Raw genomic sequence first — 26,626 nt, 5'->3', positions numbered from 1 at the left:
CTTGGTATACTGTGAAACTCAGAAAGCCTGGGTTAGAGAATATTGGGTTATTTATACAATGCAGATATACCACTGAGGGAACATGTTGAAAGATCAACATGCTTCTGATAATTTCAGATGTATTTGATCCATATACTGTTGACTGTGAAGAAGAGACCTAGATGGCAGTCGTACACAACAGACCTTGTCTAGTATGATGATGTACTTTCAGCGTTTCATTAACGCTAACGCAAACGCAAAATTATGACTAATTTGCATTAACGCAAAATTATGACTAATTCTCATAATTTTTGTTCTATCCACGACACCTTATTATTACACATTATATTACAACTCGAGCAGGCGCCCTGCTTTAAATTCGTATGTAGTTAGAATAATTCTTGAAGGCGATTAGTTGGCAGTCAGGAATATAGGATACGATGCAAATTTAACGAACTCCAAATAATTTTCATTAATTTCATAGCGCATTAGAGGCGTTTCGTGTAGTGTTCTGTAGTAGGGTCTCTGATGCAACTCTTACTTTGAAGTGGGCGGTCTTCAATTCCCCGAGCGGTGATTGGCTGTTGGACGTTGTCCACCTTTCCAGCGACGCTCGCCACGCCCACCCTGGCGAGCGGAAGCTACAAAGTGCGCTCAAACAATCTGTCACGGGAGGAAACCTTCCCGGGTGAAAGAGGGCAGTCTGATAGCAGTCGGCCATCCTGGTCCGTAGCCACGACTTTTACAATCGTACGGAGATGGCGACAACCAGCTCTTGCGTCGTGGTACGTATTGATCTTTACAGTAACTGACACCGGAACATGACTGCGGCGGGTCCGTTAGGAAAGCCCGGTTCGGTACTCCGCTTACCGGGGAACAGTCACATGTTATACAAGTGATCAAGAATAAATACGAATGAACGAGTGCAGCCAAACACTAACGAAACGAACGGCTTTTATTTTGCTATATCGCTGCTGTTTTGCAGTAGGGCCCGGGGAAGCGGACGCGTGTTCGCACGAGCGCGCGCGTGCCACATGTAGCGTGTTGATCGTCGGAGACGGTGGCACGAGCTCGGCGTGCTGCATGTGTGTCCACATGGGGACAGAAAGAACACGGTGTGACCCATAACGTCTTTATTTCACCAGATTAGGGGCATAGTGCTTCTGTTAATGCGCTTGTTTAAAGCTGCATCCCTTACCGTCCGTACTTTAAACCTATAGACGGTTTAGGCCTATGGCTGATATATTGGTGGATACTGTCATTCTGCGCAGCACAATACGAAACCTGTTCTGAATTAAGACGACTGCAACTAGCTGATCGTGTTTGTAGGTCGGACTTTGATGGCAGTCGATCGTTTAAAACAACTAGATAACCGTCAGCAAGCGGCCAGTGTTTGTTCATTCTCTATGAACGCTGGACTGACTGAGAAATCATGAGAATCCGTAGTAAAACACCTGTCCAGTCTTTACCTTTCGTTGTCTGTACCCTTGTTTAATCAGCGAGTCAGCATGACTAGGGTTTAACCCTGGCAGACACGGCCTCCGTGCCATCACCCTTTCACCTCACGCCATAGCCGGGCACCTTGAGATTGTGAGGACTTTGTCTCTCATGGTAAAACACTTCTCCCCGAAGAACCGACAGCCACCCCAAGCTCACAGGGAGAGGCATGTGACAGCCATGTGAGCAAAAACAGATCGTATTTATTGACTATAGCTTCAGCGCTGTAGTGCAGGCCTGGTGTCTCACTTGTGCTGCTTCTTTAGATTGAGGGCTTTTGAATACATTTTGAATTTTTTTTTCAGTTTTCTACATTTTCCAGACACCCATTACCCTGCTGACAACAGAACGGTCCGGTTCAGTGTCCCCTGATTCTAGAGGGACACCCCCATAATTCCTGCTCACGCAATTAACTCTGATGGTAACACTAATATTATGGTAGCAAAGTTAAATATTGGGAGTACACTAGTGTGCTTCTTAATTAGCAGTAGGAGGAAGTTAATTCCATGAATTCCATGAGATATTTATACATCTACTACAGTACACTGCAGTTACACACCTAGAATATTTAATTAGTAGTAGGAGGAAGTTAATTCCATTAATTCCATTAATTCCATGAGCTATTTCTATACCTCTTACTATAGTACACTGCAGTTACTCACCTGGAATAATCTTTGTGTGCGTGTCATATTGTATATGTTTAATACAAGGTCAGGAGGGAGACATTCTATCCAGTCTGTTAAAGTTTCGCACCAATACGAATGTGACCTTGTCTCCTGTGTTCAGCCTTCGTTATGACATCGCATGGCCACGTAGTTAGAATGTTAACATTTTTTCCTGACCGAGCTGCCTTGTAAAATGTTCGATAGCTAGTTACGATTTTGGAAAAACTAGCCTTTAAAATCACAGGCTTAATGGAATCGGTCCTGGAGATTTTCTTGTGTCTGTACTACGAATCTACTGTAGAGCTTAAATAAAAACTCCACAGGAGCCGCCAGGCCCCATTATTGTCCAAATGCCTCTCTGATTGCCTCCTTATCAGTACAGCTGTTTGTTAACCATCTGTGTCGTGGTTCTTAATCTGCACATGGCTGATTTTAACTAGAAATTATTTGTGTGTTTCAGATAAGTGATGAGGAGCAGGGTTATGACCTGGACCTCTTTTGCATACCAAAGCACTATGCAGATGATCTGGAACGTGTCTATATTCCGCACGGGCTCATCTTGGACAGGTACCAGGCAAGCCGTTCCTTCTCCTTTAGTCCTGGATTCAGTCCTATCAAACCACACCAAGCCTTTTATCTCAGTCAAGGGGAGCTGAGTGGGTTAAACAACCTTCGTTTGCGTAAGACTTGTTGTCCGAGCGGAGAAGTGGAAACTGATACCACGTTGATTTGAGAGTAAGCGGATCTGAGCAGCCTGTCTCTGACCTGATTCCTGCAGGACCGAGCGCCTGGCCAGGGAGATCATGAAGAATATGGGAGGTCACCACATTGTGGCCCTCTGCGTTCTCAAAGGAGGCTACAAGTTCTTTGCAGACCTACTAGATTACATCAAAGCCCTTAACCGCAACAGCGACCGTTCCATACCTATGACTGTGGACTTCATTCGTCTTAAGAGCTATCAAGTAAAAGCACAAGCCCCTTTCTTTTTTGATAATACTCATCTGCTCTTGAGTTGCTCTTGGTTGCAATTCATATTTGCATGCACATGTTCTAGTTTTAGCTGAATACCATAACTTAAATCTAGAGCTCTACAAAATAATAATGGCACCCAAGGAGCTTGTTTGCGGTCTTGAGAAACGGCTTTAGTTATTTGCTCCAGAAACGTGCCGCTCGGGTAATTGTTCCAAGCGGAGTCTTTTGGGTTTGGCTTATTTATCCCTCCTTTCCCTGTCTGAGCCCACACTGCTGTGCTTATGCTGACAGTAAAGTACAAGTTCAGTGTCCAATCTTAAGTGGTATTTTGTCTATATCATGTTTAAAGACTCGGGAGTCTGTTATAAGCATAAGTTGTTCTAGCCATATCGCATGATATAGATAAACATTTGGAAATTTGTATTGAGGTTAACTTTATTTATTATTATGTTTTCATTTTCAAAACACACACACTCCTACACATTTTGGGTGACCTAAACCTTTTTCAGTGTTAACTCAATTTAACATTTGGTTAAATGTTAGTAAAGATGTTCGTAAATCAGAGTTCCACATACACTCACATACCCACTTCACTATTCCATCAGTTTGTGCATAAACATGATTCACATGCCACCTTTATTTGTTGTGGGGGGTTACAGAACGACCAGTCTACAGGTGAGATTAAGGTGATTGGTGGAGATGATCTGTCTACACTCACAGGAAAGGTAAGTGTCCATCTGAAGAACAACAAATTACTCATTGCTGTGCTGTAAGAATTTGGTTTTAAGACTAATAAGCTAAATCTTCTAATGTCACTGTTTTAAACTGATGATACTATTCTCATAGTTTCATATTCCATCAGAGTTTGTGCCTAAAGTATTCCCAAGTGTAAGTACTAACAGTTTTCCTTTTTTTTCTTCCATGTTTCAAGAATGTCTTGATTGTGGAGGTACGATTTTGCATTTATTATATGAGATATCCAACGAGATATCCTGAAATTACCAGGTTTGTGTAAGTGGCATTTGTCTCTAAAGTCATTTGTGTTTTCAAGGACATCATTGATACTGGCAAGACGATGAAAACTTTGTTGGAGCTTCTCAAGCAATACAACCCAAAAATGGTCAAGGTAGCCAGGTAAGTGTAGGAACACGGGAACACGTGGGGATACGCCCACAGTCCTTCTGCATGGCAGACGGTCCATAGTAATTATTTTTGTCTACAAAACGACATCCCTCTGTAGAAATCCTTTATTTTGGTCCCCCCCCAGCTTGCTTGTGAAAAGAACACCAAGGAGTGTTGGCTACAGACCAGACTGTAAGTGTAATGTTTGTAAATTGTGCATTGCCTCTGTATAGTATTCCTATTGGCATGACTACAATTCATAGATGATCAATAACCTATTCTGTTGGAATTAGCTAGATTTACAATAGATTTCTGCCAATTTCATGCTAAAGCACTAATAAATTAGCGTACAAACATGCCGTGCCATGTAATATTTTTTTCGATAAGAGCTTGTCCCTAGTGTTGTGTTTTATGTACAGACTACATCTTGACCTAAAAACTAAAATAATAATAATCATGACTGTTTTGTCTTACATTTTCTCTAGTTGTAGGATTTGAGGTCCCTGACAAATTTGTGGTGGGATACGCACTAGATTACAACGAGTACTTTAGAGATTTAAATGTAAGTCGTCTATTTCAGAAGTGAGAGCTCAAACGCTTCACACACTAAGCGAACTGAAACACACCCTCTACATACATTCTGAACATACTATTCTTGGCTTAAAGCTTCCTCTTCATCTGCTTTTCAGCACATCTGCGTCATCAGTGAAACAGGAAAAGAGAAGTATAAAGCGTGAGGCGGCCTGCACGCCGCCCCCCCCCCCCCCCCTAGCTGTGTCTCATTTTTATTGGTGTCTATTTTATATCTGGTTTGTATTTTTCATGAGTGCAGCTCACCTTACAGGTCCTACTTTCAGGGTCTCTGGTGAGGTGTGGCGGTTTTGTTCATGGAGTACCTCACGTTTGCTCACCTTTCTCCCCATTGGCTAGGACACTTCAGTGACCACAAGCATATCTTGTCTGTCACATTTGATTTGAGTGTATTTGGCTAAAATATAACCAATAGCAAATCTTGGGGTGAAGGCTTAATTATTTAATTTATTACGTTTGTATGTGTTAAAAATAAATCTTGCCAGACATTCTTAAATATTTAATTCATTTAGCAAATTTTTGGGAACACCTAGCCAAACCTTTTGTTCTTTCCTGCTTAATAGGATCAATTTAAAGTACTTGCTCAGTGAACATTTATTTTTTATTTTTTGCCAAACATTTAAATTTTTGAGTTCTACTATATGTTTATTCATTTGGATGTGCAGTAATTGAGGGTTAAGCAGGAATGATTCAGAGAAGGACTTTTTTAATGAGTTACATTTTCCTGTGAGCTGTAATTACATTCATTCTGCCTCCTGTATACATCTGCTTACTGCAGCTTAAGTAAACGTAGTTTTGTGAAGAGGGGACATGTTAATGTGCTTTATATGCCAAGTCATATAGCCACAGTAACACACTCGTACCTTTCTTTACCAAACACTGATGAACAAGTGGGAGACGATCACCCACTTTCTCAATTTAGAAACGTTATTACTAGCTGTAAAATTAGCCTCGGACGTAATAAGCGTAGAGCGACCCTGTCTCTACGGGCAACTGATTATTCCAAGTAGCATTGAGCCTTTGAGTGTCTCTTGCCTGCAGTTCCCAAACCCCATCCCACTTCTGAGAAGACAGTGGCAAAGAAGTCACATGATCATGTAGTGGACCACTGTATTAGTGGCTTGAGGATGTCTCATTAAAAATGTATAGCACTGAATAATGTCGTGTGATATTTAAAACATAAATCAAAAGAAATCTGATTTGTTGACCACATTCGTTTTTCAATGTTCAACTTGTTTTGAAGGGAAACCTCCAAGCTTTTAACAATAGGCATTGGGTCACCATGGTAATATTCCCAACTGTAGGTCCTATGCTACACAAATGGCTCACTGTAGTATTGAATGTAGTTAAACCCGATTTCCTTTTTGCAATCCCCTTCAAGAAGATTACTTCGTGTAATGCCCTAAACCCACTACTTTGATGGGTACAGAATAAACATCAAGGTTACAGCCTGTCTGGTTGACTGATTCTTTTCAAATGTAAACAGGTCAGGAAAGGGGGGAACATTTAAATGCAACACTGGTGTAAACAGCAATTCTGGGTAATTTTATTCATCTTTATCATTTATTCATACATACATACTGTTTAGTAAAACAGCTAGTAAACATGCATTTCCCACTCAAAACTAACAGTTTTGTTGACACTTCAGTTCAAGATTGAGCTGGCAGGCCTTACTAGAGCAGAAGTGTAACACTGGATACTTTAAAGTTCAACTCCAGTATTGACGTGCTGCTATAACACAGCTTGCAGACATCCTCACGGTGTGGAGCAGGCACTACTCTCGTGTGTGTGTAAGTGAAATGGTGTGGCGGGAGACAACACTAGAGTTTTCCCAGCAGCCCTTCACGATCTGCATCTCCATTATCACTACAAACCATGATGTGCTGCTAGTAAAACATCCAGCAAAACAAAAAAAAAAAAGCACTGTTGACTCCTAAAATTATGTTAAGGAAAAAACACAATCCCTGCGTGTATATTGAAATTGCTGACCAGCAAAATACGATGGTTGGTCTACATGGCAAAACAAGTTCAATGAGAGAAGAGTGCCCCCTAGAGGGATAGGGAGGAACATCAGGATAAGGCATTACCTTTGAGACAGGCCTCAACTTGCTTACTCTCTTTGGGCGTTATGGGGGGAAAGGGTTTCCTGGAAATAAACAAACACTGTTCATTAAAAAGGAATTATAAATCCATATTTAATCAACGAATAATTGACGTTGCGAGAATGACTCAAATGTAGCTGCTCATCTAATACCATTATTGCAATACATACTCCTTGAAAATGCCGTTGCACGATCAGTTAAGCCGTGAGACACGTGACACTGGAGCCATGCGCGAGGCAGACAAGACCAAACACATCCCTGTTTCTACATGTCAGTTTGTGGTGAAGTTCTTACTGCAACGCTTACCAAATTAAAGAACTGCATTGTGCAATGAAAATTGACGTACTCCAAATTCACGATGTGTGTGAAAGAAATAAAGGAAACATTTGTACAAGGCATGTGAATATCAAACTTTATCATAGTCCTCTAAACTGAACTGATAAACAATAGATTAGTACAGTGTTTATCTATTTTTTTCTTTCATTGCCACTGCATTAAGAACTTAATACACTCATGACCCCAAAACAGACTAGTAGCCAGCAACATGCTCTTACAGGCTGGTGTTGACAAATTAATTAACAATATTGCAAACTACGCAGGTACAACATTTTGAATAATGTATCCAAATAAATATTAGAAATATCATTAGACTGAGTGACACAAAAAATACAGGCTACGTGTAGTTTGACCGGACATCGAGAAGTTAACTAATCAACTATAGTCTACTCTGTCGTGTAGAGATTGTCCTTAATTAAGCCCTAATAGGCTAAAACGTCTAACTTGCATTATCTTAACCTAAACAGGAAAAACATCTCTTTTTTTTCAGAAAAACACACTCAAGAACATAATGCAACACATAGGCTAAATGAACTATTTAAGTCATATACATTCACACGCTTATAAGCATTACGTTGTAAAGCGTGCTGATAATTTGCGCAAGTTTTAATTATACTTATTGCGGAAAAAAACGTTTCGTCTTCCGTTTTCAAGCAAAGTTACAAATTGTCCGAAGGGTAAATGTGCTGACTCGGTAAACGTCGCTGACACGGTCCATTATAGCTTAAATTCGCCTCGTCCGGACGTTTAGACTCAGAAAAGGCGATCAGACTCTTTACAAACTGACAACGTGAGACTTTAAAAAAATCATGAAAAATATTTCCTCAAAAATCCCTAAACTTACCTCCAACCCAATCGAAAATGGCGCCGAAACGTAAAAAAAAGCCGAAATTTCATTGTATGGTCTCCTGCAAGGCTTTGTGGGAGCGGGGCGCAGCGGACGGAGCAGCTCCGACATCCCCCCGTGGAGGCGGAGGGCAGGCGGGGAGGCGTGGAGCTGCTCCGGTGTGCCACGGTCCCGCTGTCACAGACCTGTCTTCACCGAGCATTTCTTAGTTTCTGAAAGTAATTTGCGTAGGTGCTAGTTAACTTCTTCTTGTAGTCACCGTGGGTCCTATTTTTTTTCATTATTTTGACGGTCTCTGACAAGTGCATGCAATTTGGAATTTGGAAGAATCAATATTAGATTATTTTTTTTTTTGGATGGGGAATTTTATTTAGCTAAAATCCGACATGTTGGATCTCTATAACAGCGATATCTTATATCTAGAAATGCCTTCTCTTCTGTGTTTCTGTGTGTTTGTGTCGGATATATCGCTGACTCTGAGCTGTGCGGTTTTACTGTGTTGTTGTCTGTAAGGGCCCTCATGCAAAACACCCAAGTTACAAAGCAAACAGTCACAATCTCCAAACACGTGAAACATATTCAAATGTGCTAAACAAAAGAATAACAGATGGTCTTTCAATGTAATGTTTCAGGAACTAAACTATAACATCAGAGGGTTCCTGTTGTCTGTTGAGTTCTCATTGCCAGAGCTCAAGTCAGCATTAACATCACATGACCCGAGTAATAACCTCAGTCGCCTGGCTCAATAACTTGTGTCTCTCATTACGACAGAGAAAAGAAACTTTGTCTGTTGCAGACAGTAGGCCATAAAGTGAGCTGCACATACACGTGACTTTCAGTTCACCAAGCCTGTGAGCTCTGTGTGGAAGAAATGCAATGCACAGTTCAGTTAACGTAGACAGAGAACTAGGCCAGAAAAAGACCAGTGTAATACTGGGACCAGATTGTTTATAAGAATATTGTATAAAAATAATTTTAATTATTATACATTATATTGTGAAAATGAATAGTGTCAATGAGAACTTGCTGCACCTGTGAATGAACCCAGATTTAGGTGTAATCTTATCTAAAGTTATAGCTAATACAATTGTAATTATATTGATAACTGAAGTGCTGAATTGGAGGTATGACCTTTAAAAAATAGCTTGTTTCTTCTTATGGATTTTGGAGACACTACATTTACAGCACCTACAGGTGTCATAGTCTGTATTCTCTAGTGGTGTGTACTCATTAGTTGTGTATGTTATTTTTCCTTTGCTTCTTACTTTAAGATTTCCTTTCTAGTCACCAGGTTTCTGAGCCACACTGTGTCTTACCCTTTCACCCTCTAATGTGAACTCTTGGCTTCTCAAGCTACTCTCATTTGCTTAGGGAAATGGCCATGCCTATGAAGAGTTTGCAAAGTAGTCCTAAAAGACTTGTATTCTAAATATTATCAAAACAATGTTAGTTTGATATTTGACAATAATCTTTAAAACAATCGCTGCTTTGATTGTTGCTTCAAGCTTTGAGATGTAACAGCAGATGTCATTCTTTAGCATAACGATGACAAATGCATGTAACATGAGTCAGAGGGACATCCTGGAGCTACACAATATATTTGCTTCCAATAACTCCATATCAAATCTTCTAGACACATATGAAGATGGGTAGATCATGAGGAAACTTTACAAGTTATTGACAATTTAATAAGTGCAAAATAACTGCATTAATTTGTCAATATGAAAACTAAAGGAAGGATGTAAGTGTCCTGTGTCTCTCTTACAATTTCTCTCACTCGTTTGTTTTATAGGTGTGCCTAATAAGAGAGCAAGTGGGTGTGCGTGCTAAGAAAGTGGTTTAAGGTAGGTGGTGAGTATAATAGCATAATAGTTTAATATCACAACTCTGCACTACAGGAGGCAATAGCCTCTTAACACAGGATCCACTTTAACTGAAGGGGACAAGACTACAAGCAATATAAAGTCTGTAGCTCAAGCTTTGAAACCGTGGGAGTGTGAGAACATCTAAAACTAAATGTAACAGGCAGTGGGACGCGAGAGAAGCACAGGGTGGGCGTGTACTGCAGGAAAGGTAGGCCCAGGATCCAGTATTCCGTCTGTTTTATGCTGTGTTGTTCTACATTTCGACCACGACCTATAAATGGTTAAACAACAGTAACATCAGGAACGTGTTTTTAACGTTTGTAAACGGTGACAGCGTTCACTATAACTTAATATAAACTTAGCAGGCGGCTTTTCTTTGACCGTTATTGTAAGGCGTATAAAACAGGAGATAAATGAATTCTGGCAACTCAGTAACAGCAGTAACTGTTAAAGTCAAAGAATAAGATACAGCATTTTCAATAAAACTCATGGGTTCCATCAAAATATTTCCACAGAGCTTGGAATTTTTATTTTTACCCGATCATTTGTAACACAACTCTGCGCGCATGCGTTCGCTAGGCCGAACGATAAGGCGGTGCGACGTGACGTAATACGTAACGTCTCCAGGAAGTCGTTTAAACGGCGCAAATCCCATTGGCCACTCGAGTCCTTGGTTCGTTTGTAAAACGAGCAGGCCCGCAACCTAGCGCACGCTGATTGGCTGACGACGCCGTCGGTCAATCTGGTAGAAAAAGAAGGGGCGGGAAAGCTTGGTTGAGTCGCGAGGTCCACTGCGGCGTCCAAAAGGATTGATAAACACAACTTTGGAATGATTGACGCCACTAACTAAATCGTCGACCTGAACGTCGCACACGGAACCGGGGACGTCGGAAAGTAGCCGTTCGTCCGTTTACGAAGACCGCCTGGTCGGCGGTTTTAGCGTCGCAGGCTCGCGCATCATCATCATAGCATCGAGCAAATTAGCTAGCTGGCTAGCTAACGCTCGCGCCCAGCTAGCTAAACGCCGTGTGTCGCACGAGCTCGCTAGCCACGTATCGTCAGGTTTGTTTGCTAACAACGGCTACTAGTGCTAACACGACGCCGGGGTTTTTTTTAATGACCGGGGTCTGACATCTTTATTTTGACCGTCTTTCCCACCACAACTCCTGCATGGAGACCCGCTGGTGTTCGTTTGCTCCCGTTTAGCCGCAGATACGTCCAAGTTTTTTGACCGAAACTCGAGTTAAACTCTGAATATGGGTACGGCTGGACGTCTTGAGCCACGGGCGCCAGGCCTCGACCTCACACGGTCGGGTTGATGCGTCGTAGCCGCTGGCCGAGCTTGATCCCCGACGGTGTAAAGCACGCAGGAGGCCGCGTTCGTCTTCACACCACGGGATGAACGCACGAAAATAAGAACTTGAATCGCTGTCCTGGTTTTGGCTACCTGGGTGTTTCCAACGATGTAGCTGTGTAGCAGGATCACACGGGGGGTACGAAACACATTCGCGGTAGGAAACGTGCGAGGAACGCCAGTAACTCGCCATGAACAACCAGGGAGTGATGCCACAGGAGAAGATGGATCTGGATGTCGATCTTCCGTCCTCGCTTGTTCAGAATGACGGGCACTTGAGGCGATCCAACAGCGAACCAATGATAAATGGCTTAAGGTTAATAAGCTTGACTAATTTTAAATTGCTTACAACAAAAAAATAGTCCTAGCCTCCATACTGCAATACAACATGCCTTACATGGCTGCTACGGTCATGGGCTTGTAAGAGTTTGGTTTCACAGTCTTGCTAGAGAGGCAAGAGGGCAATAATGGGAGTCGATAGGACCATAAACTCTACTGGTAGCATAAAGCTCGCACATCAATCGGGCAAATAAAGATTTAACAATTTTTGATTGCATTATTTCCAATATAATGAGTAATTGTATATTCTCTCTTAGTGACAACTCTCAGGTTTTCCAGAGAGAGGTTCTACGCAGCAGAAGAAACAGCACAACTCTTGTTCATCGACCCAACATGGTAGGAAGCCTGTGTCCCGTTAGTCCTGTTGGTTTAATCTTTATTGTTTTAATAATTTACACAAGTTTACTTGCTACTTACTTTCTTACTTTGCTGTTGATTTAGATTCCATCCTCCCCAGTTCGAGTCCCTAGCACAAGACTTCAAAAGATCAAACAGGTATACTTTTATTGTGGAAAACCTAAACATTAAAATAAAATGTCCAAATGTTAAAATAATAATGCTGAAATAAATTGTGAATGTCTTCACTTTGTGGTGTTGAGGTTATAATTCCTGTAATTATTTGTAGGAGGAGGGTGTTGATGTGATGAACCGGGAAACAGCTCATGAACGGTAAGTAATTGTGGCACTGTAGATTCTTTTATTTTGAAAGTTTGTTAGAGCAAGAGAGTTACAGCCAGTAACTGAGTGCTGCTGTTTTCAATTTTAAAAGTAAGAATGTTGAGGCCTGGACACATCCCCATGTTTTGCTGAAGTGAGAGATGTATATAGTGTGTTTGGCGTGTGTGCTAACCTAAGCAAGTTAAAACAATCAGGAATGTTCTGTAGACAAAGGAAAGCTCTGGTGTTGGACTTCAAAAGACATCCTTTGTTCAGAATTGAGTAGTTTAATGCTTTTTTTAGCCTGTTTAGAACCTGGCTTAATTTTGTGGTCTGTGAATCTAAAAGCAAATATTTGAGGAAAGTACTTATATACAATGTTAAATATTATATATATTAAATATTATAGACTGTCATAGTTTGGCTTTCATTTATTATTCTAATCTAAACTCTTAATTCCTTTAACCTTTCAGATTCACTTACCTGTTTCCTATTTATTTTGTGGTTCTTTATTTATTTGTTTGGTTATTTTTTCCCCCCATTCATGACTAATTAGGGAGGTACAAGCGGCCATGCAGATGAGTCAGTCATGGGAGGAGAGTCTTAGTCTGGTAAGTCCTACCATATGCTTTTATACCAGGACGTACCTTTAAAAAACAGGATTTTTTAAATGTCTGCATGCTGTGGCTTTAATGCCCCCAACATTTCCGCCTCTCCACACTGATGAGATGGTCGTGAGTGAAGGTGCATGCTAGAGTAAAGCACATGGAGTTAACAGGGCCACCAGTCTCTCAAGAGCAGGCTGCGTCGGTAGTATAATACTCCAACAATACACCGGTTGCATTTTGATGCCATGAACTGCCCTCCGGTATTGGTGAAATGATTGAGCGTCTGTCTCGTCTGTTCCAGAGTGACAACGACTTTGAGAAGTCGTCGTCATCGTCGTCCCCAAAACGTATCGATTTTGTTCCCGTGTCTCCAGCGCCGTCTCCCACCAGAAGCATTGGGAAGAAGGTTTGTATGCAGGGTTGCTCTGGTTGATGTCTTTGACCCTTGTGGTCCACAGTGGTTTGTAGAGTGCGGACTGTGTGGTATCAAGATGTGCTCACGCTCTCGCAAATGTCCTCCTTTCAATGAGCAGCAGTGTTTCTCTCCATCCCTGCAAATCTTGGTGAGCAGTAACGGTCTGAATCCCAGCCCCGTCCCCAGCCCCACGCGCCGCTTCAGGTGAGCCTCCAGCAGCCTCGACGCCAAAACAAAAGTCCCCACGACCAACCAATAAATCTTGGCCCCTCTTATTCTAGTAGCATGTGGAAACAATTGGGTGCTTAACAGTAGCATTGTTCCTGTTTGGTTCCTCAGCAGGAGGAGTCAGAGCCCCATCAACTGTATTAGACCCAGCATCTTGGGCCCGATCAAACGTAAAGGTGAGGCACCATCCCCACAGTAGAAGAAGCCTTAGTGATTATGGTGGTGTGATTATGAATTCAGGACCATGAAATGGGCTTTTGTTGAATCCTTACTGTTGATCGCAAGTTTCAGGTGAGATGGAACCAGAGAGCCAGCCCAAGAGACTATTCCAGGGTACCACCACCATGCTGTCCACAGAACCCGCCCACCTGCCAGAACTCACCTCTTGGTGAGTCATTGAGGGCTACAACATGTTGATGAAATTGGTGTGTGGTGTAACTAGTGATGAAGCACATGGCTAAACACAGTCCATGCCATGAGAATCAAAGCAAGGTTTCACAGTTGGGCAAAAATTGCTTTTATATCTGAACGTCTGAGTTGCGAAATGCTTCAGGAAACTTATGAAGCATATCTGGGGCTCGGGGAGGTCCCAATTCTGTCGGATCATTTGACTAGATCAAATAAATTCCTTCTGTAACATTAAGTCAATGTAGTAAAACGGCAGACCTTATCTCTGGTAAAAGCTTAAGTTGTTAACACTTTGCTGTTCTACTTTAAGATCACTGGCTCCCTCGTTTGTCCTCGTCTATGACTGCCGTACAACTTATTTTCTGGGTGGTCTGGGTCATGTTGTGGTCTGTAATGTCTGATTTTCTCCTCCAATAGTCTGTCTCCGGACCTTCTCGATGGAAGCCTCAGCAGCATTGGCTCCTCCTCTGGTTCTCCAGCTAAAATGGAGGGAGTTTCCCCCTCGTCAAGCAACTCCCCAGTCACTCCCCTCCAGGACCTCTCCCCCAAATGAGTCTCTCCCAGTCCCGGACCTCCCCCAAATGAGTCAGTTTTCCTGGAGGCCGGCAGGCGAGGAGGCAATCTGCAGGCTCTCTGCGTTCATTTTAAACTTCTGCTCCTATGCCTTCCCAGCCTTGTGTTCTGGTCTTCGGATTCTCCTGGGCTTTGCTTTCTAGTGGGAGTGTTGAGGGGCAGATGGTTTTAAAGGAACGCAAAGCCCTGTGGGGTTTGCCCTGTGGGGTCTTTGTGTGGACTGTACCATCAGGGTAATCGGTAGGGTAGAAGACTGAATGCTGTTTTCACCAGCTGCTATTTAAAGGATGTAATGAATGGGGCGTGGCTTCATATAAAAGTGAACAGAGTTCCAGAGCATTGCACACTTCTCTCTCTGACTTGATTGTAGTTCTTTTATATTAGAGGAATGACGCCATAATATGGGTATGGCTTTTAGAGAGAGAAGTGTTCCCTCTCACAACAGAACCATTAGCTTTCCTGTGGGCTGTATCCAAGACTTTAGGTCATTTATTGGCATAAGCAGATTGTCAACAGGTATTGTGTGAAAAGGATTTAACTTATTTATTTTTTGTTCTGCTTGTTTTTCATTGTAAGTATGTAAATATGTCATAGTTATTTGCTTGTCAGGATGTCAAAAGTGTCTGAAAAGTGACCAGTTAACTGACAGTCGGCCTCTTTTGTAGTTTTATCTGCAGTGCAATTAATTGTGTGCGCATACATTTGCAAACTGAATTGTCTCTGCCGGGGTAGTTAAGCATATAAGAATGAATCTCTCTTGATATTCGTAGGTGGCGGAAGAGGGAACAACCCGAATGAGTTTGTGTCACAGGTGAAGCTAACGATCACCATCAGTGGTGTTTGCATGGGAACAAATGTTAATCGGAATGCAGTATTAAGGGGGACGATTACCACTAAATCCAGGATTTGAACACTACAGTACATCTCTACGGTCTGACTTCTGGTTTGTCTTCAGGGCATAGATCTGTCGTAGCTTTAGCGAATATGCAGAGAAATTAAACTGTGACTGTTGGTTGACTGACTGTGGCCTATTTTACAACCCTTTAAGGCTTATGGGCTTGCTGTATTTTTGCCTTTGGAGTTTTGCACTGGGCAACAGTGCCATCCTTAAATGAAAGGGATTGTTTTTGTTCTGTATCTTTTTGATGGGGTGGACTACTGAGACACCGCAAAAAGAATTTTATTAATGAAGCAGTTTGGATCTATGGAGGAAGTAATTGGCTGCTGTTGAAGTTTGAACATGCGGAGGTGGTAATGAATTGTCATCATAAAAAAAGAAAATAATAATTTCTTGCTGAGGAAGGTCACCTGCTGATTCACTGAAGTAGTGTGCCATTAAAGGACTGTATATATGAGATGTAAAATTGTATTTGTGTAAGTTGCTGTTCATTTGGGCTTTAGTTATTTTAGTAAATAGTATTTTTTTGTAAATGGTTTTATAAATCCGTGTCATTAAGGAAAAATTGAATATTTCCTGAGAGCATGATATGATAAATCATAAACTCAATTTTTAGTTGCAGGCACAGAAGTGATGGTAAATTCTATTTTTTGCTTAATTGAACTTAAGGGTATGTGTTTTCCCCACCTTCTTCTATGTCAGAAAATGGCTGACTCAAAACTGCAGTGTACATCCTTCTGATCTGAATGTCTGTCTTCGCCAACAGAAAGCAGTACATGGGTTGTGTGGGTCCCCTTTCTGTACTGTATCTATGGTTGAAGTGTTTGTGGTTTGCTTTACACACTTGTTTTTTGTCCTGTGGACTTGTCTGATCTTTTATTTAATTGAAGCTGTCAAGTAGAATTGCTGAACGGGGTACTTTTTAAAAGAGTGAACATGTGTTTTGTTGAAGTTTTGAGGAGCGAGTTGGGTTCTTAAATGATTCAGTCTTTGTTGTGCTCTCCTCTACATGGACAAAATATCTTCTCCCCTTCACATCAGTGATCTTCAGATTGCAAAATAAATTATTTGTCCTAAATGTTTGGTGTTTTGGTATTAAGCACATCCCACTTGTACTTTTCCTGGTAGTATAGTAAGAAAGTTCAGTAGTAGTGGGACAGAACTGCACCGTGGTAACTACATTAGCGTTTGTGTCCCGTACAGCCACTATCTGAATTGTCAATTACAGACTAATGTGTCTTAGCCTGTACAGTGTGGTGCAGTACAGATTTGCATAACAGTTAATCAGTACTTCAATAGGGGGGTGGGGGGTATTTAAAACAACCCCCTCATGGGTCACGCTGACCCTTTCGTTCTCGTATGGGCACAGCAGGGTGGCTTTCTTTTGTTTTTTTTTCTCCAAACGGGTCACTGCTCAGTTGAGTCATCTGTTAACTCCAAATGTACAGTTTACAGCAATCCTCAATGCCAGAGGACGGTCACAATATGTATGTGTGACGAGGAAGTGCTTTCGATTTTACTTGTGAATGAAATAAACCTCTTCTACAGTAGGAGAGATACAGTGGGTCTGTCACATTTACATATTTCCATTATGTATACATACACGCATTATACACCCATATATGTATGTGTGTAATATATATGTATATATGTGTGTGTGTGTGTATATATATATATATATATATACACACACACACACACACACTGTGTGCAGAATTATTAGGCAAGTTGTATTTGAGAGGATTATTTTTATTATTGAACAAAAACTATGTTCTCAATCAACCCAAAAGACTCAAATATCAAAGTTTAATATTTTAGAAAGTTGGAGTGTTTTTTTTTTAGATTTGGCTATCTTAGGAGGATATCTGTTTATGCAGGCAATTATTACTGTGCAGAATTATTAGGCAACCTAATAAGAGACAAATATATACCCATCTCACTTGTTTATTTTCCACCAGGTAAACCAATATAACAAAATTTAGAAATAAACATTTCTGACATTCAAAACCAAAACCAAATTAGTGACCAATATAGCCACCTTTCTTCATGATGACACTCAGAAGTCTTCCATCCATAGATTCTGTCAGTTGCTTGATCTGTTTATGATCAACATGGCGTGCAGCAGCCACTACAGCTTCCCAGACACTGTTCAGAGAGGTGTACTGTTTTCCCTCCCTGTAGATCTCACGTTTTATGATGGACCACATGTTCTCTATGGGGTTCAGATCAGGTGAACAAGGTCATTATTTTTTCTTCTTTTAGACCTTTACTGGCCAGCCACGCTGTGGAGTATTTGGATGCATGTGATGGGGCATTGTCCTGCATGAAAATCATGTTTTTCTTGAACGATACCGACTTCTTCCTGTACCACTGCTTGAAGAAGGTGTCTTCCAGAAACTGGCAGTAGGTCTGGGAGTTGATCTTCACTCCATCCTCAACCCGAAAAGGTCCCACAAGTTCATTTTTGATTATACCAGCCCATAACAGTACTCCACCTCCACCTTGCTGGCGTCTGAGTCGAATTGGAGCTCTCTGCCCTTTACTGATCCAGCCTCGGGCCCATCCATCTGGTCCATCAAGAGTCACTCTCATTTCATCAGTCCATAAAACCTTAGAAAAATCAGTCTTAAGATATTTCTTGGCCCAGTCTTGACGTTTTAGCTTATGTTTCTTGTTCAAAGGTGGTCGGTTTTCAGCCTTCCTTACCTTAGCCATGTCCCTGAGTACTGCACACCTTGTGCTTTTTGATACTCCAGTAACGTTGCAGCTCTGAAATATGGTAGAACTGGTGGCAAATGGCATCTTGGCAACTTCACGCCTGATTTTCCTCAGTTCATGGGCTGTTATTTTGCGCCTTTTCTTTTCAACACGCTTCCTGCGACCCTGTAGGCTATTTGTCACAAAACGCTTGATTGTTCGGTGATCCCGCTTCAAAAGTTTGGCAATTTCAAGACTGCTGCATCCCTCTGCAAGTCATCTCACAATTTTTGACTTTTCAGAGTCCGTCAAATCTCTCTTCTGACCCATTTTGCCAAAGGAAAGGAAGTTGCCTAATAATTAAGCACACCTTATATAAGGTGTTGATGTCATTGGGCCACACCCCTTCTCATTACAGAGATGCACATCACCTGATTTACTTAATTGGTAGTTGGCTTTCAAGCCTATACAGCTTGGAGTAGGACAACATGTATAAAAAGGATGATGTGATCAAAATACTCACTTGCCTAATAATTCTGCACACAGTGTGTATATATATATATATATATATATATATATATATATATATATATATATATATATATATATACACATACATACACACTCACCGGCCCTTTTATTAGGTACACCTGCCCAATGTAGAATCAGCCAATCACATGGCAACTCCATGCATTTAGTCATGTAGACATGGCCAAGATGATCTGCTGTAGTTCAAACAGAGCGTCAGAATGGGGAAGAAAGGTGATATAAGTGATTATGAACATGGCATGGTTGTTTGTACCAGATGGGCTTGTCTGAGTATTTCAGAAACTGCTGATCATCTGGGATTTTCATGCACAACCATCTCTAGGGTTTACAGAGAATGGTCCAAAATGGAGAAAATATCCAGTGAGCGTCAGTTCTGTGGGCACAAATGCCTTGTTGATGCCAGAGGTCAGAGGAGAATGGCCAGACTGTTTCAAGCTGATAGAACTCCAACATTAACTCAAATAACCAGTCGTTATGCATGCAGAAGAGAATCTCTGAATGGACAACACGTTGAACCTTGAGGCAGATGGGCTACAGCAGCAAGACCACACTGGGTGCCACTCCTATCAGCTAAGAACAGGAAACTGAGACTACAATTTGCACAGGCTCCCCAAAATTGGACAGAACATTGGAAAAAATGTTGCCTGGTCTTGATTTCTGCTGCGACATTCGGATTGCAGGGTCAGGATTTGGCGTCAAGGGGATATTTCACTGGCACGCTTCGGGCCCATTAGTACCAATTGAGCATAGTGTCAAAGCCACAGCCTACCTGAGTATTGTTGCTGACCATGTCCATCCCTTTATGACCACAGTGTACCCATCTTGTGATGGCTACTTCCAGCGGGATAACGTCATAAAGCACAAATCATCTCAAACAGGTTCTTGAACACAACAATGAGTTCGCTGTACTCAAATGGCCTCCACAGTCACCAGATTTCAAGCCAGTAGAGATGTGGTGGAACGAGAGATTCACATCATGGATGTGCAGCTGACAAATCTGCAGCAACTGCGTGATGTTATCATGTCAATATGGACCAGACTCTCTGAGGAATGTTTACACTGCTCAAAGAAATAAAGGGAACACTTAAACAACACTCCTGTGAATCCAACCTGTTCAGCAACACTAATTGTGAATCAATTTCACCTGCTGTTGTGCAAATGGAACAGACAACAGGTAGAAATGGGAGGCAATTAGCAAGACCCGCCCCCCTATAAAGGAGTTGATCTGCAGGTGGTGACCACAGACCTTTTCTCTGTTCTCATCCTGCTGGCTGATGTTTTGGTCACTTTGGTATTTTGTCAGTTCTCCCACCATAGAGGTAGCATGATGCTGTGTCTACAACCCACAGAAGTTGCTCAGGTAGTGCAGCTCATCCAGGATGGCACATCAATACAAGCTGTGGCAAGAAGGTTTGCTGTGTCTGTCAGCACAGCTTCCAGAGTATGTATCAGATACCAGGAGACAGGCCAGTACACCAGGAGACACGGAGGGGACAATGACCCAGCAGGACCGCAACCTCCTCCTTTGGGAAAGGAGGAATGGTGCCAGAGCCTTGCAAAATGACCTCCAACAAGCCACTAATATCCGTGTTTCTGCTCAAATTGTCAGAAACAGACTCCATTAAGGTGGTATGAGGGCCCGACGTCCACAAGTGGGGCTTGTGCTCACAGCCTTACACCATGCAGAGTGATTGGCATTTACCATGGAACACCAAGATTGGCATATTCGCCACCGGCACCCTGTGTTCTTTACGGACGAGAGCAGGTTGACACTGAGCACATGTGACGGACGTGACAGAGTCTGGAGACGCCGTGGAGAGCGTTCTGCTGCCTGCAACATCCTCCAGCATGACCGGTTTGGCAGTGTGTGTGAGACCATATGCTGGTGCAGTGGGCCCTGGGTTCCTTATGATACATGACAATACTAGGCCTCATGTGGCTGAAGTGTGTCAGCAGTTCCTGCATGATGAAGGCATTGATGCTATGGACTGGCCCGCCCGTCCCCCAGAGCTGGATCCAGTTGAGCACATCTGGGACAACATATCCCGTTCCATCCACCAAAGCCACGTTGCACCACAAACTGTTCAGAAGTTAACTGATGCTTTAATCCAGGTCTGGTAGGAGATTCCTCAGGAGAACATCTGCTGTCTCATCAGGAGCATGTCCAGGTGTTGTAGGGAGGTCTCATCAGGAGCATGTCCAGGTGTTGTAGGGAGGTCTCATCAGGAGCATGTCCAGGTGTTGTAGGGAGGTCTCATCAGGAGCATGTCCAGGTGTTGTAGGGAGGTCTCATCAGGAGCATGTCCAGGTGTTGTAGGGAGGTCTCATCAGGAGCATGTCCAGGTATTGTAGGGAGGTCTCATCAGGAGCATGTCCAGGTGTTGTAGGGAGGTCTCATCAGGAGCATGTCCAGGTGTTGTAGGGAGGTCTCATCAGGAGCATGTCCAGGTGTTGTAGGGAGGTCTCATCAGGAGCATGTCCAGGTGTTGTAGGGAGGTCTCATCAGGAGCATGCCCAGGTGTTGTAGGGAGGTCTCATCAGGAGCATGCCCAGGTGTTGTAGGGAGGTCTCATCAGGAGCATGCCCAGGTGTTGTAGGGAGGTCTCATCAGGAGCATGCCCAGGTGTTGTAGGGAGGTCTCATCAGGAGCATGTCCAGGTGTTGTAGGGAAGTCTCATCAGGAGCATGCCCAGGTGTTGTAGGGAAGTCTCATCAGGAGCATGCCCAGGTGTTGTAGGGAGGTCTCATCAGGAGCATGTCCAGGTGTTGTAGGGAGGTCTCATCAGGAGCATGTCCAGGTGTTGTAGGGAAGTCTCATCAGGAGCATGCCCAGGTGTTGTAGGGAGGTCATACAGGCACGTGGAGGCCACACACACTACTGGGCCTCATTTCAACTTGTCTTGAGGAATTTCCACTGAAGTTGGATCAACCTGTCATTTGATTTTGAGTATGATTCCAAATCCAGCCCTCCATGGGATAATAATTTTGATTTACATTGATCATTTTTGTTCTTTTGTTTTCAATGCATTCCATTATGTAATAGAGATTTTCAACTGGAATATTTTATTCATGGAGATCTAGGATGCTATTTTAGTAGTTTATATATATATATATATATATAAAGTTAGAATATTGCTTATTTTGCTGTACAACTCATAGAGCAGTTATGCAGTTACAATTACAGCCTAGATTCCCTGGACAGTCAATGTTATGCGTGAAGATGTGAATGATGTGCACATGTGCACTGATGCCCCTCATGCACACAACAGTGGGACGTGACTGGTCAGTCGAGTGATCGGTGGCAGCCTGGTCATGCACCCCATAATATGTTGTTCTCAGGTCCTGCATGTATGAATGTGCACACGTGCATTCACACAAAGGTTAAATGATGTTTATTGCTAGTTCAGTAGGTCACAAACATAATGGAGTAAACCTATTTTGTAAATACTAGTACTCGAGGCCATTTTAAACTTCCAAAATGACACAGCAGCAGTAATTTGTGGGAATTACTAATTTCGCCCCTAAAACACTTATGACTTTGTTAAAATGTAAACATTTGTTGTTTCCTATTCCCGTTGCTGCAAAAGTCTCCTATGGACAAATGTGTGGATCTGCATGAAAGTGGATCATTACTTCAAAGAAAGGGCCAACCCAGGCAAAAATACTGTGTCTACAGTCTTAGCACCATTTCAAAATATGATCACAAATTTGTCAGGATTAAGCTCGAACAACAATCTGAAATCTGTACTGGTCATTTGCACAGACTTTGCTGTAGCTATTTAAACATCCCACCACAGGTTACACCATCAAAAAAGTGTATTTTTTAGAATCAACTGTTATTTCTGTGCAAACATGTAATCAGCATTTTTGTAAAGATCAAACCCAAAACATGGAAAGGCACAAGTATGGCTGTTGCTATGAAATGAGATCAAGACTCTCACCTCACAAACTTAACGGGTGATACGTACACAAGACGAATATTCAACATAGAACTCTCAATAAGGCGACAAAATGCCACAGACACAAATGACATGACGTAAAACACATTTAATTTAACGTATCCACATGGCTCTACACACGTCCCATTCCCACCTCCCCTGATAGTCAGCGTGGCTCATTTGCCAGCTCAGTCAGCGTTTCCGTTTGTACACCTAGAGTTCCTCCACTGCATCTTGCATCTTCATTGTGTCTACAAATCTGAAATGTCATTCGAGCAGTTAGTTCCCGTTAAGAGGGCAGCCTGTTTGTTTGTTTCGTTTGGCGCTACCCGCGCTCACCACTCTCCCCTCAACCGTTCGGGTTCTTCTAATTTCCTTCTTCCGAGTTCCACCGTTATCCAGCGGTCACTCACGTGCGCAGGATAACCATTGTAAGAAGACCTGCGTGAGAACACGTGGAGCAAGAATTATTTTTTCCAAATCTCATTTGCAATTTCACAGCTCGAGGTGCGTAGTTCTCAAACGTTCCTGGTACAACTCACCTAATACATAAGCAGCTACAAGTTTCTTGTTAACACTTAAGTGGAGGTAGACAGGCACTGTGGACTCCTGCTCTCCTAGGGTAGGTAACATCAGGGCTGCCATACACACCAGGCCCAGGAGGACTGTCAGCAGGCTGGGGCCCCCAGATGCTGCACGACTCTCTGTTACACACACACACACACACATTTGCATAGGTAGCATGGAAGCTCATAAAACATTCAGGTCTCAGTCTCCAGCAACGTCTGCAATTGCCTATTGTAATTCTTTTATCTCCCTGTCTATGGTGCCTGCATAAGGGCCTCCCAGGAGGTTTCCGTGTCTTTTGCATAATCTAATTAGTCCAAAAGATGACAATGCTGAGTTTTTCTCTCTGGGTAAAGAGGGACAAGAATGAAGTGACCACTGTCCTATTTGTTCAAAATGTTCATATAATATCCTTTGTATCTAACTGCATAAACACTTCAGTCTCTAATCGCAAGTCCTCCTGCAGGAGGGAGTGGAGTGCTTCATAATCACGTGACATGTACACGAAACCACCACTTGGTTCACTCCTTGGCATGAATTTAGCTCTCTAGTGCTACCTTGTGACATAAATGTAAATTGCAGTAGGCTGCATGTAAATCAAGGAGCGTGATCCCAGTATGGTTCGGGGGCAAATACTGGCAAAGGGCAACTTATGACACAAGGGCAAAAGAATGGAAAAACAACCCCCGCCCCCCAGAGTCATGTTTTAACCCATCAAGCTCTTTAGACTAAACGAAGTACCTGTCTGGATGGCAGGCTGCTCAAAGAACACGCTGTCACTCAGCTGCTCCTTCATCCTCCGCTCCTCCTCCTGGGGCGGGGCCTGGGGTTGCTCCTGGCCAGCAGAGGGCAACAGGGTGGCCATCACGTCCTTCCTGCCCAGAGCCTTCCGCTGGCTCTGCTCAGACACCTGCAGTCGGAACTTGTCGATCACGCCGTAGTGGCAGGCGCGCATGTCCCTGTGGCGAATCACACTGTGCAGTGATGAGGAAGAGGGTGAGGAAGGAGCACCGTGACTTTATAAAGGTTCTTTAGCAAGCTTGAGACCACCACAGAAAACTTAAAGACCTGTATAAGCAAAGGCATGGCTTACATGTCTACACAGCATTGTGGTCTAACAGCCCCCGTGGCATCGACTACCGCATACTTGTTTGGTGCTGTGCACATAACTGGTGGAAAGAAGTAAAAAGTTATGCAAATGTGGTATTTGTGGGGAGGACAAACTGTTGCATGACATGTGCAGGACAACAACGAACGATCACTGAACTGCCGCTCACCTTTGAACTTGAGTGCGAACTCATATGGGTTGTAGAGGGTGAGCACCTGCTTGTGCGACGACTGCTTGTCTGCATAGAAAACCAGTTCAGTGGGGAACACGAACACAGGAAGTCTTCCTTCCACCAGGTCAGGCTGCCGATTCTGTTGCTGCATTGGCACGCACTGGGTGCACGTTCCGGCTTTTCCTTCTCTGTCTCTCTCTGCCTCTCTGTCTGTGTGCTGGAGGGTGCAGACGCTCCCTTAAACTTCCACAAGCCTTACTCTCTCAGCTCCTCCCGGGCATGACGATCAGCCTGTAAAACAAAGGTGTTCGCACGTCTTCCCATTAACAGAACCGAGAACTATTTCACGAATGTCGCGTGATATTCCCTCTTTAGTGCTTCCACGTGGCTAGTCATGTGATCGTGTTTACTGCAAGCTCAAACGCATGGGGGGTATTTCGCAATACTTCATACCTCAACAAAACCATCGTCTACACGTTCTCACTACATCTAGCAATGACTGTGCGCCGTTCAACTATACTTTAGGAATATATGCCAACCTACCAAACAGTAAACAACGCTTAGCCATACAGTTGGCAACAACAGAGCTGTTTCTGCGTGCTGATCTATTCTCACTACCAGCTAGTACACACAGATCACACAGGCTCTGACATTTGGCCATGCTAGAACACAAGTGTGTGTTTGTGAGACGACAGATCGATCACACAAAGACAAACACCGTGGCAGATCCCCCCCTGGGGCGCAGGTCTGCTCTCATTAGACAAAGACTGGCTACTCATCATATAGCTAGGGTAGGCTAGCCTACTGTAGCAATGTCTCCACTAATTTAAGCCATGGAGAGTAATAACAGGCGCTCCCTGGTGTTGTGTGATCAGATCATGAAGTATAAGAGCTGCAGTGAAGGTAGATCCAGCTCACGCGCCGCGGGTCATCAGCTGTTCTGGCTAGCTGGGTTAGCTAGCTAGCCGGACTAAATGATGAAACAGCGCTGATTTTTTATTAACTCGGGCACATCTGACACCAAACGTGTTATCCCGCAGTCGCCTCGCTCGCGTCTAATATCGTTAATAAGAGCAAACGTTCACTACCTTATTGGCGATTGTTATTTTCGGAGCCGAGGCGTTGGTGTAGATCCCACCCTGTTTTCTCTCTTTGTCAATACGCTGCAGGTCGCGCGGTGAATGCCGGGATACAGGAGGACTCCGCTGATTGGCCCGTTCCGCCGGAGTCGATCGATGACGTAATGGCCGTTGACGCCGTGAGCTGCATAGCTAAGCTAGGCTAGCTCAGTGTACTTGACTGAAAATCACTTTTTTTCGAAATAAAGTATGATTTAATAGTGAGGTGTACAAAATAGCGAGGTAGCAGCTAGCCGTGACCAACCACAACCAGTTAAATTGGTCTACGTGAAAACAAGTGCCGATTAATATTACCCCCAAAATGTACATATCAAATCTTAGATTTACACATAAAAACAAATACAGTGTGTATATTTGTGAAATTACATGACACAACAGAAAACGTGAGATTTCCTCTTCAGAGGCTTAACATTTTTAGGGGGTATATCTGAAATACTTGTTTGCTTGTGCTAGTCTAACCATATATAATATATAAAGTTAAAACCTGACAATTGGGAGTCTGACTCATATACAGTTCTTTATCCGAGCACTACATTTTAGCTTGGCCAAAGGACAGATCTTTATAACATGTTATGTGAACCTTTCAAGAAATGCACCTAGACAACCAAGGAAAAACAAGGGAGACAGGAAAAATTATATGAATAGTAAGATACTAGTCTTTCTAGTTTTATTATTCGTGAAACTGGGCATCAGAGAGCTTTGCTGTCTGCCCATAGATAATTGCTTTATTTTGTATGCAGGCCTACCCTATCAAACTGGAGAAAGGTCTACATGTTAAGTTTAACAATGCATCTAACTGACAATGCCTGAAACTGACATTGTGTGAAGTCACATCATAATTTTATATTTTCTAAATATATTTACCTGTCTACATCTATGTCTGTCGGTTCAAAGGACACGTGCATGCACCAGACTATGAAAAGCTAGATTCAAAAGCAGCTATGGACAAGCAGTTTTTTTTATGTCCTCTCAAGGCAGTGACACTCACACAGACAGTGTT

At 42.8% G+C, this 26,626-nt stretch overlaps 3 protein-coding genes, 1 long non-coding RNA gene and 1 other non-coding gene across 6 annotated transcripts; 3 read left to right on the top strand and 2 right to left on the bottom strand.

The window, feature by feature from the left end:
* Positions 1-595: 595 nt before the first annotated feature.
* On the top strand, positions 596-6,274 carry hprt1 (hypoxanthine phosphoribosyltransferase 1). The gene is made up of 9 exons (XM_077021227.1): positions 596-764; positions 2,602-2,708; positions 2,920-3,103; positions 3,773-3,838; positions 4,045-4,062; positions 4,165-4,247; positions 4,381-4,427; positions 4,721-4,797; positions 4,925-6,274. Exons 1-9 carry the CDS (start codon positions 738-740, stop codon positions 4,970-4,972), a joined length of 657 nt encoding a protein of 218 aa, XP_076877342.1. The 5' UTR covers positions 596-737; the 3' UTR covers positions 4,973-6,274.
* On the bottom strand, positions 5,357-8,343 carry LOC143526673 (uncharacterized). Its single transcript, XR_013133917.1, has 2 exons — positions 8,109-8,343; positions 5,357-6,972 (listed from the first exon to the last, which is right to left on the bottom strand). It is a non-coding gene; the product is annotated as an uncharacterized LOC143526673 (long non-coding RNA).
* Positions 8,344-10,659: 2,316 nt separating this feature from the next.
* Positions 10,660-17,013, top strand: pabir2 (PABIR family member 2). 2 transcript variants are annotated; one of them, XM_077021222.1, is made up of 10 exons: positions 10,660-11,646; positions 11,927-12,005; positions 12,111-12,164; positions 12,295-12,338; positions 12,883-12,937; positions 13,236-13,340; positions 13,468-13,553; positions 13,689-13,753; positions 13,869-13,965; positions 14,403-17,013. In XM_077021222.1, exons 1-10 carry the CDS (start codon positions 11,522-11,524, stop codon positions 14,536-14,538), a joined length of 846 nt encoding a protein of 281 aa, XP_076877337.1. In that variant the 5' UTR covers positions 10,660-11,521; the 3' UTR covers positions 14,539-17,013. The 2 variants fall into 2 exon arrangements, with proteins under 2 accessions (XP_076877337.1, XP_076877336.1); XM_077021221.1 differs by having other exon boundaries at positions 10,664-11,646; positions 13,863-13,965.
* LOC143527707 (small nucleolar RNA U109) lies at positions 13,001-13,158 on the top strand. The gene has a single exon (XR_013134242.1). It is a non-coding gene; the product is annotated as a small nucleolar RNA U109 (small nucleolar RNA).
* A 5,721-nt stretch (positions 17,014-22,734) lies between the features above and the next one.
* On the bottom strand, positions 22,735-25,733 carry mospd1 (motile sperm domain containing 1). Its single transcript, XM_077021219.1, has 6 exons — positions 25,576-25,733; positions 24,485-24,778; positions 24,301-24,376; positions 23,949-24,181; positions 23,183-23,344; positions 22,735-23,081 (listed from the first exon to the last, which is right to left on the bottom strand). The coding sequence occupies exons 2-6, from the start codon at positions 24,636-24,638 to the stop codon at positions 23,050-23,052; spliced, it is 657 nt and encodes a 218-aa protein (XP_076877334.1). The 5' UTR covers positions 24,639-24,778; positions 25,576-25,733; the 3' UTR covers positions 22,735-23,049.
* Between the last annotated feature and the right edge of the window lie 893 nt (positions 25,734-26,626).

This window comes from Brachyhypopomus gauderio, chromosome 11 (assembly GCF_052324685.1).
Source record: "Brachyhypopomus gauderio isolate BG-103 chromosome 11, BGAUD_0.2, whole genome shotgun sequence".
Taxonomy (NCBI): Eukaryota; Metazoa; Chordata; class Actinopteri; order Gymnotiformes; family Hypopomidae; genus Brachyhypopomus; species Brachyhypopomus gauderio.
Note: the sequence above shows the minus strand (reverse complement) of the source record. Positions and strands in the feature narration are given on the sequence as shown.

What these genes read in the sequence shown, in the direction of transcription:
- hprt1 (XM_077021227.1), top strand. Translation starts at nt 738, where the DNA reads ATGGCGACAACCAGCTCTTGCGTCGTG. An exon ending in TTCGTCTTAAGAGCTATCAA is followed by an intron (nt 3,104 to 3,772) that starts GTAAAAGCACAA and finishes GGGGGGTTACAG; the next exon opens with AACGACCAGTCTACAGGTGA. An exon ending in AGTACTTTAGAGATTTAAAT is followed by an intron (nt 4,798 to 4,924) that starts GTAAGTCGTCTA and finishes TCTGCTTTTCAG; the next exon opens with CACATCTGCGTCATCAGTGA.
- pabir2 (XM_077021221.1), top strand. Translation starts at nt 11,522, where the DNA reads ATGAACAACCAGGGAGTGATGCCACAGGAGAAGATGGATCTGGATGTC. An exon ending in TTGTTCATCGACCCAACATG is followed by an intron (nt 12,006 to 12,110) that starts GTAGGAAGCCTG and finishes CTGTTGATTTAG; the next exon opens with ATTCCATCCTCCCCAGTTCG. An exon ending in GGGAGGAGAGTCTTAGTCTG is followed by an intron (nt 12,938 to 13,235) that starts GTAAGTCCTACC and finishes CGTCTGTTCCAG; the next exon opens with AGTGACAACGACTTTGAGAA.
- mospd1 (XM_077021219.1), bottom strand. Translation starts at nt 24,638, where the DNA reads ATGCAGCAACAGAATCGGCAGCCTGACCTGGTGGAAGGAAGACTTCCT. An exon ending in GTTCGCACTCAAGTTCAAAG is followed by an intron (nt 24,377 to 24,484) that starts GTGAGCGGCAGT and finishes TCTTTCCACCAG; the next exon opens with TTATGTGCACAGCACCAAAC. An exon ending in CCACAATGCTGTGTAGACAT is followed by an intron (nt 24,182 to 24,300) that starts GTAAGCCATGCC and finishes ATCACTGCACAG; the next exon opens with TGTGATTCGCCACAGGGACA.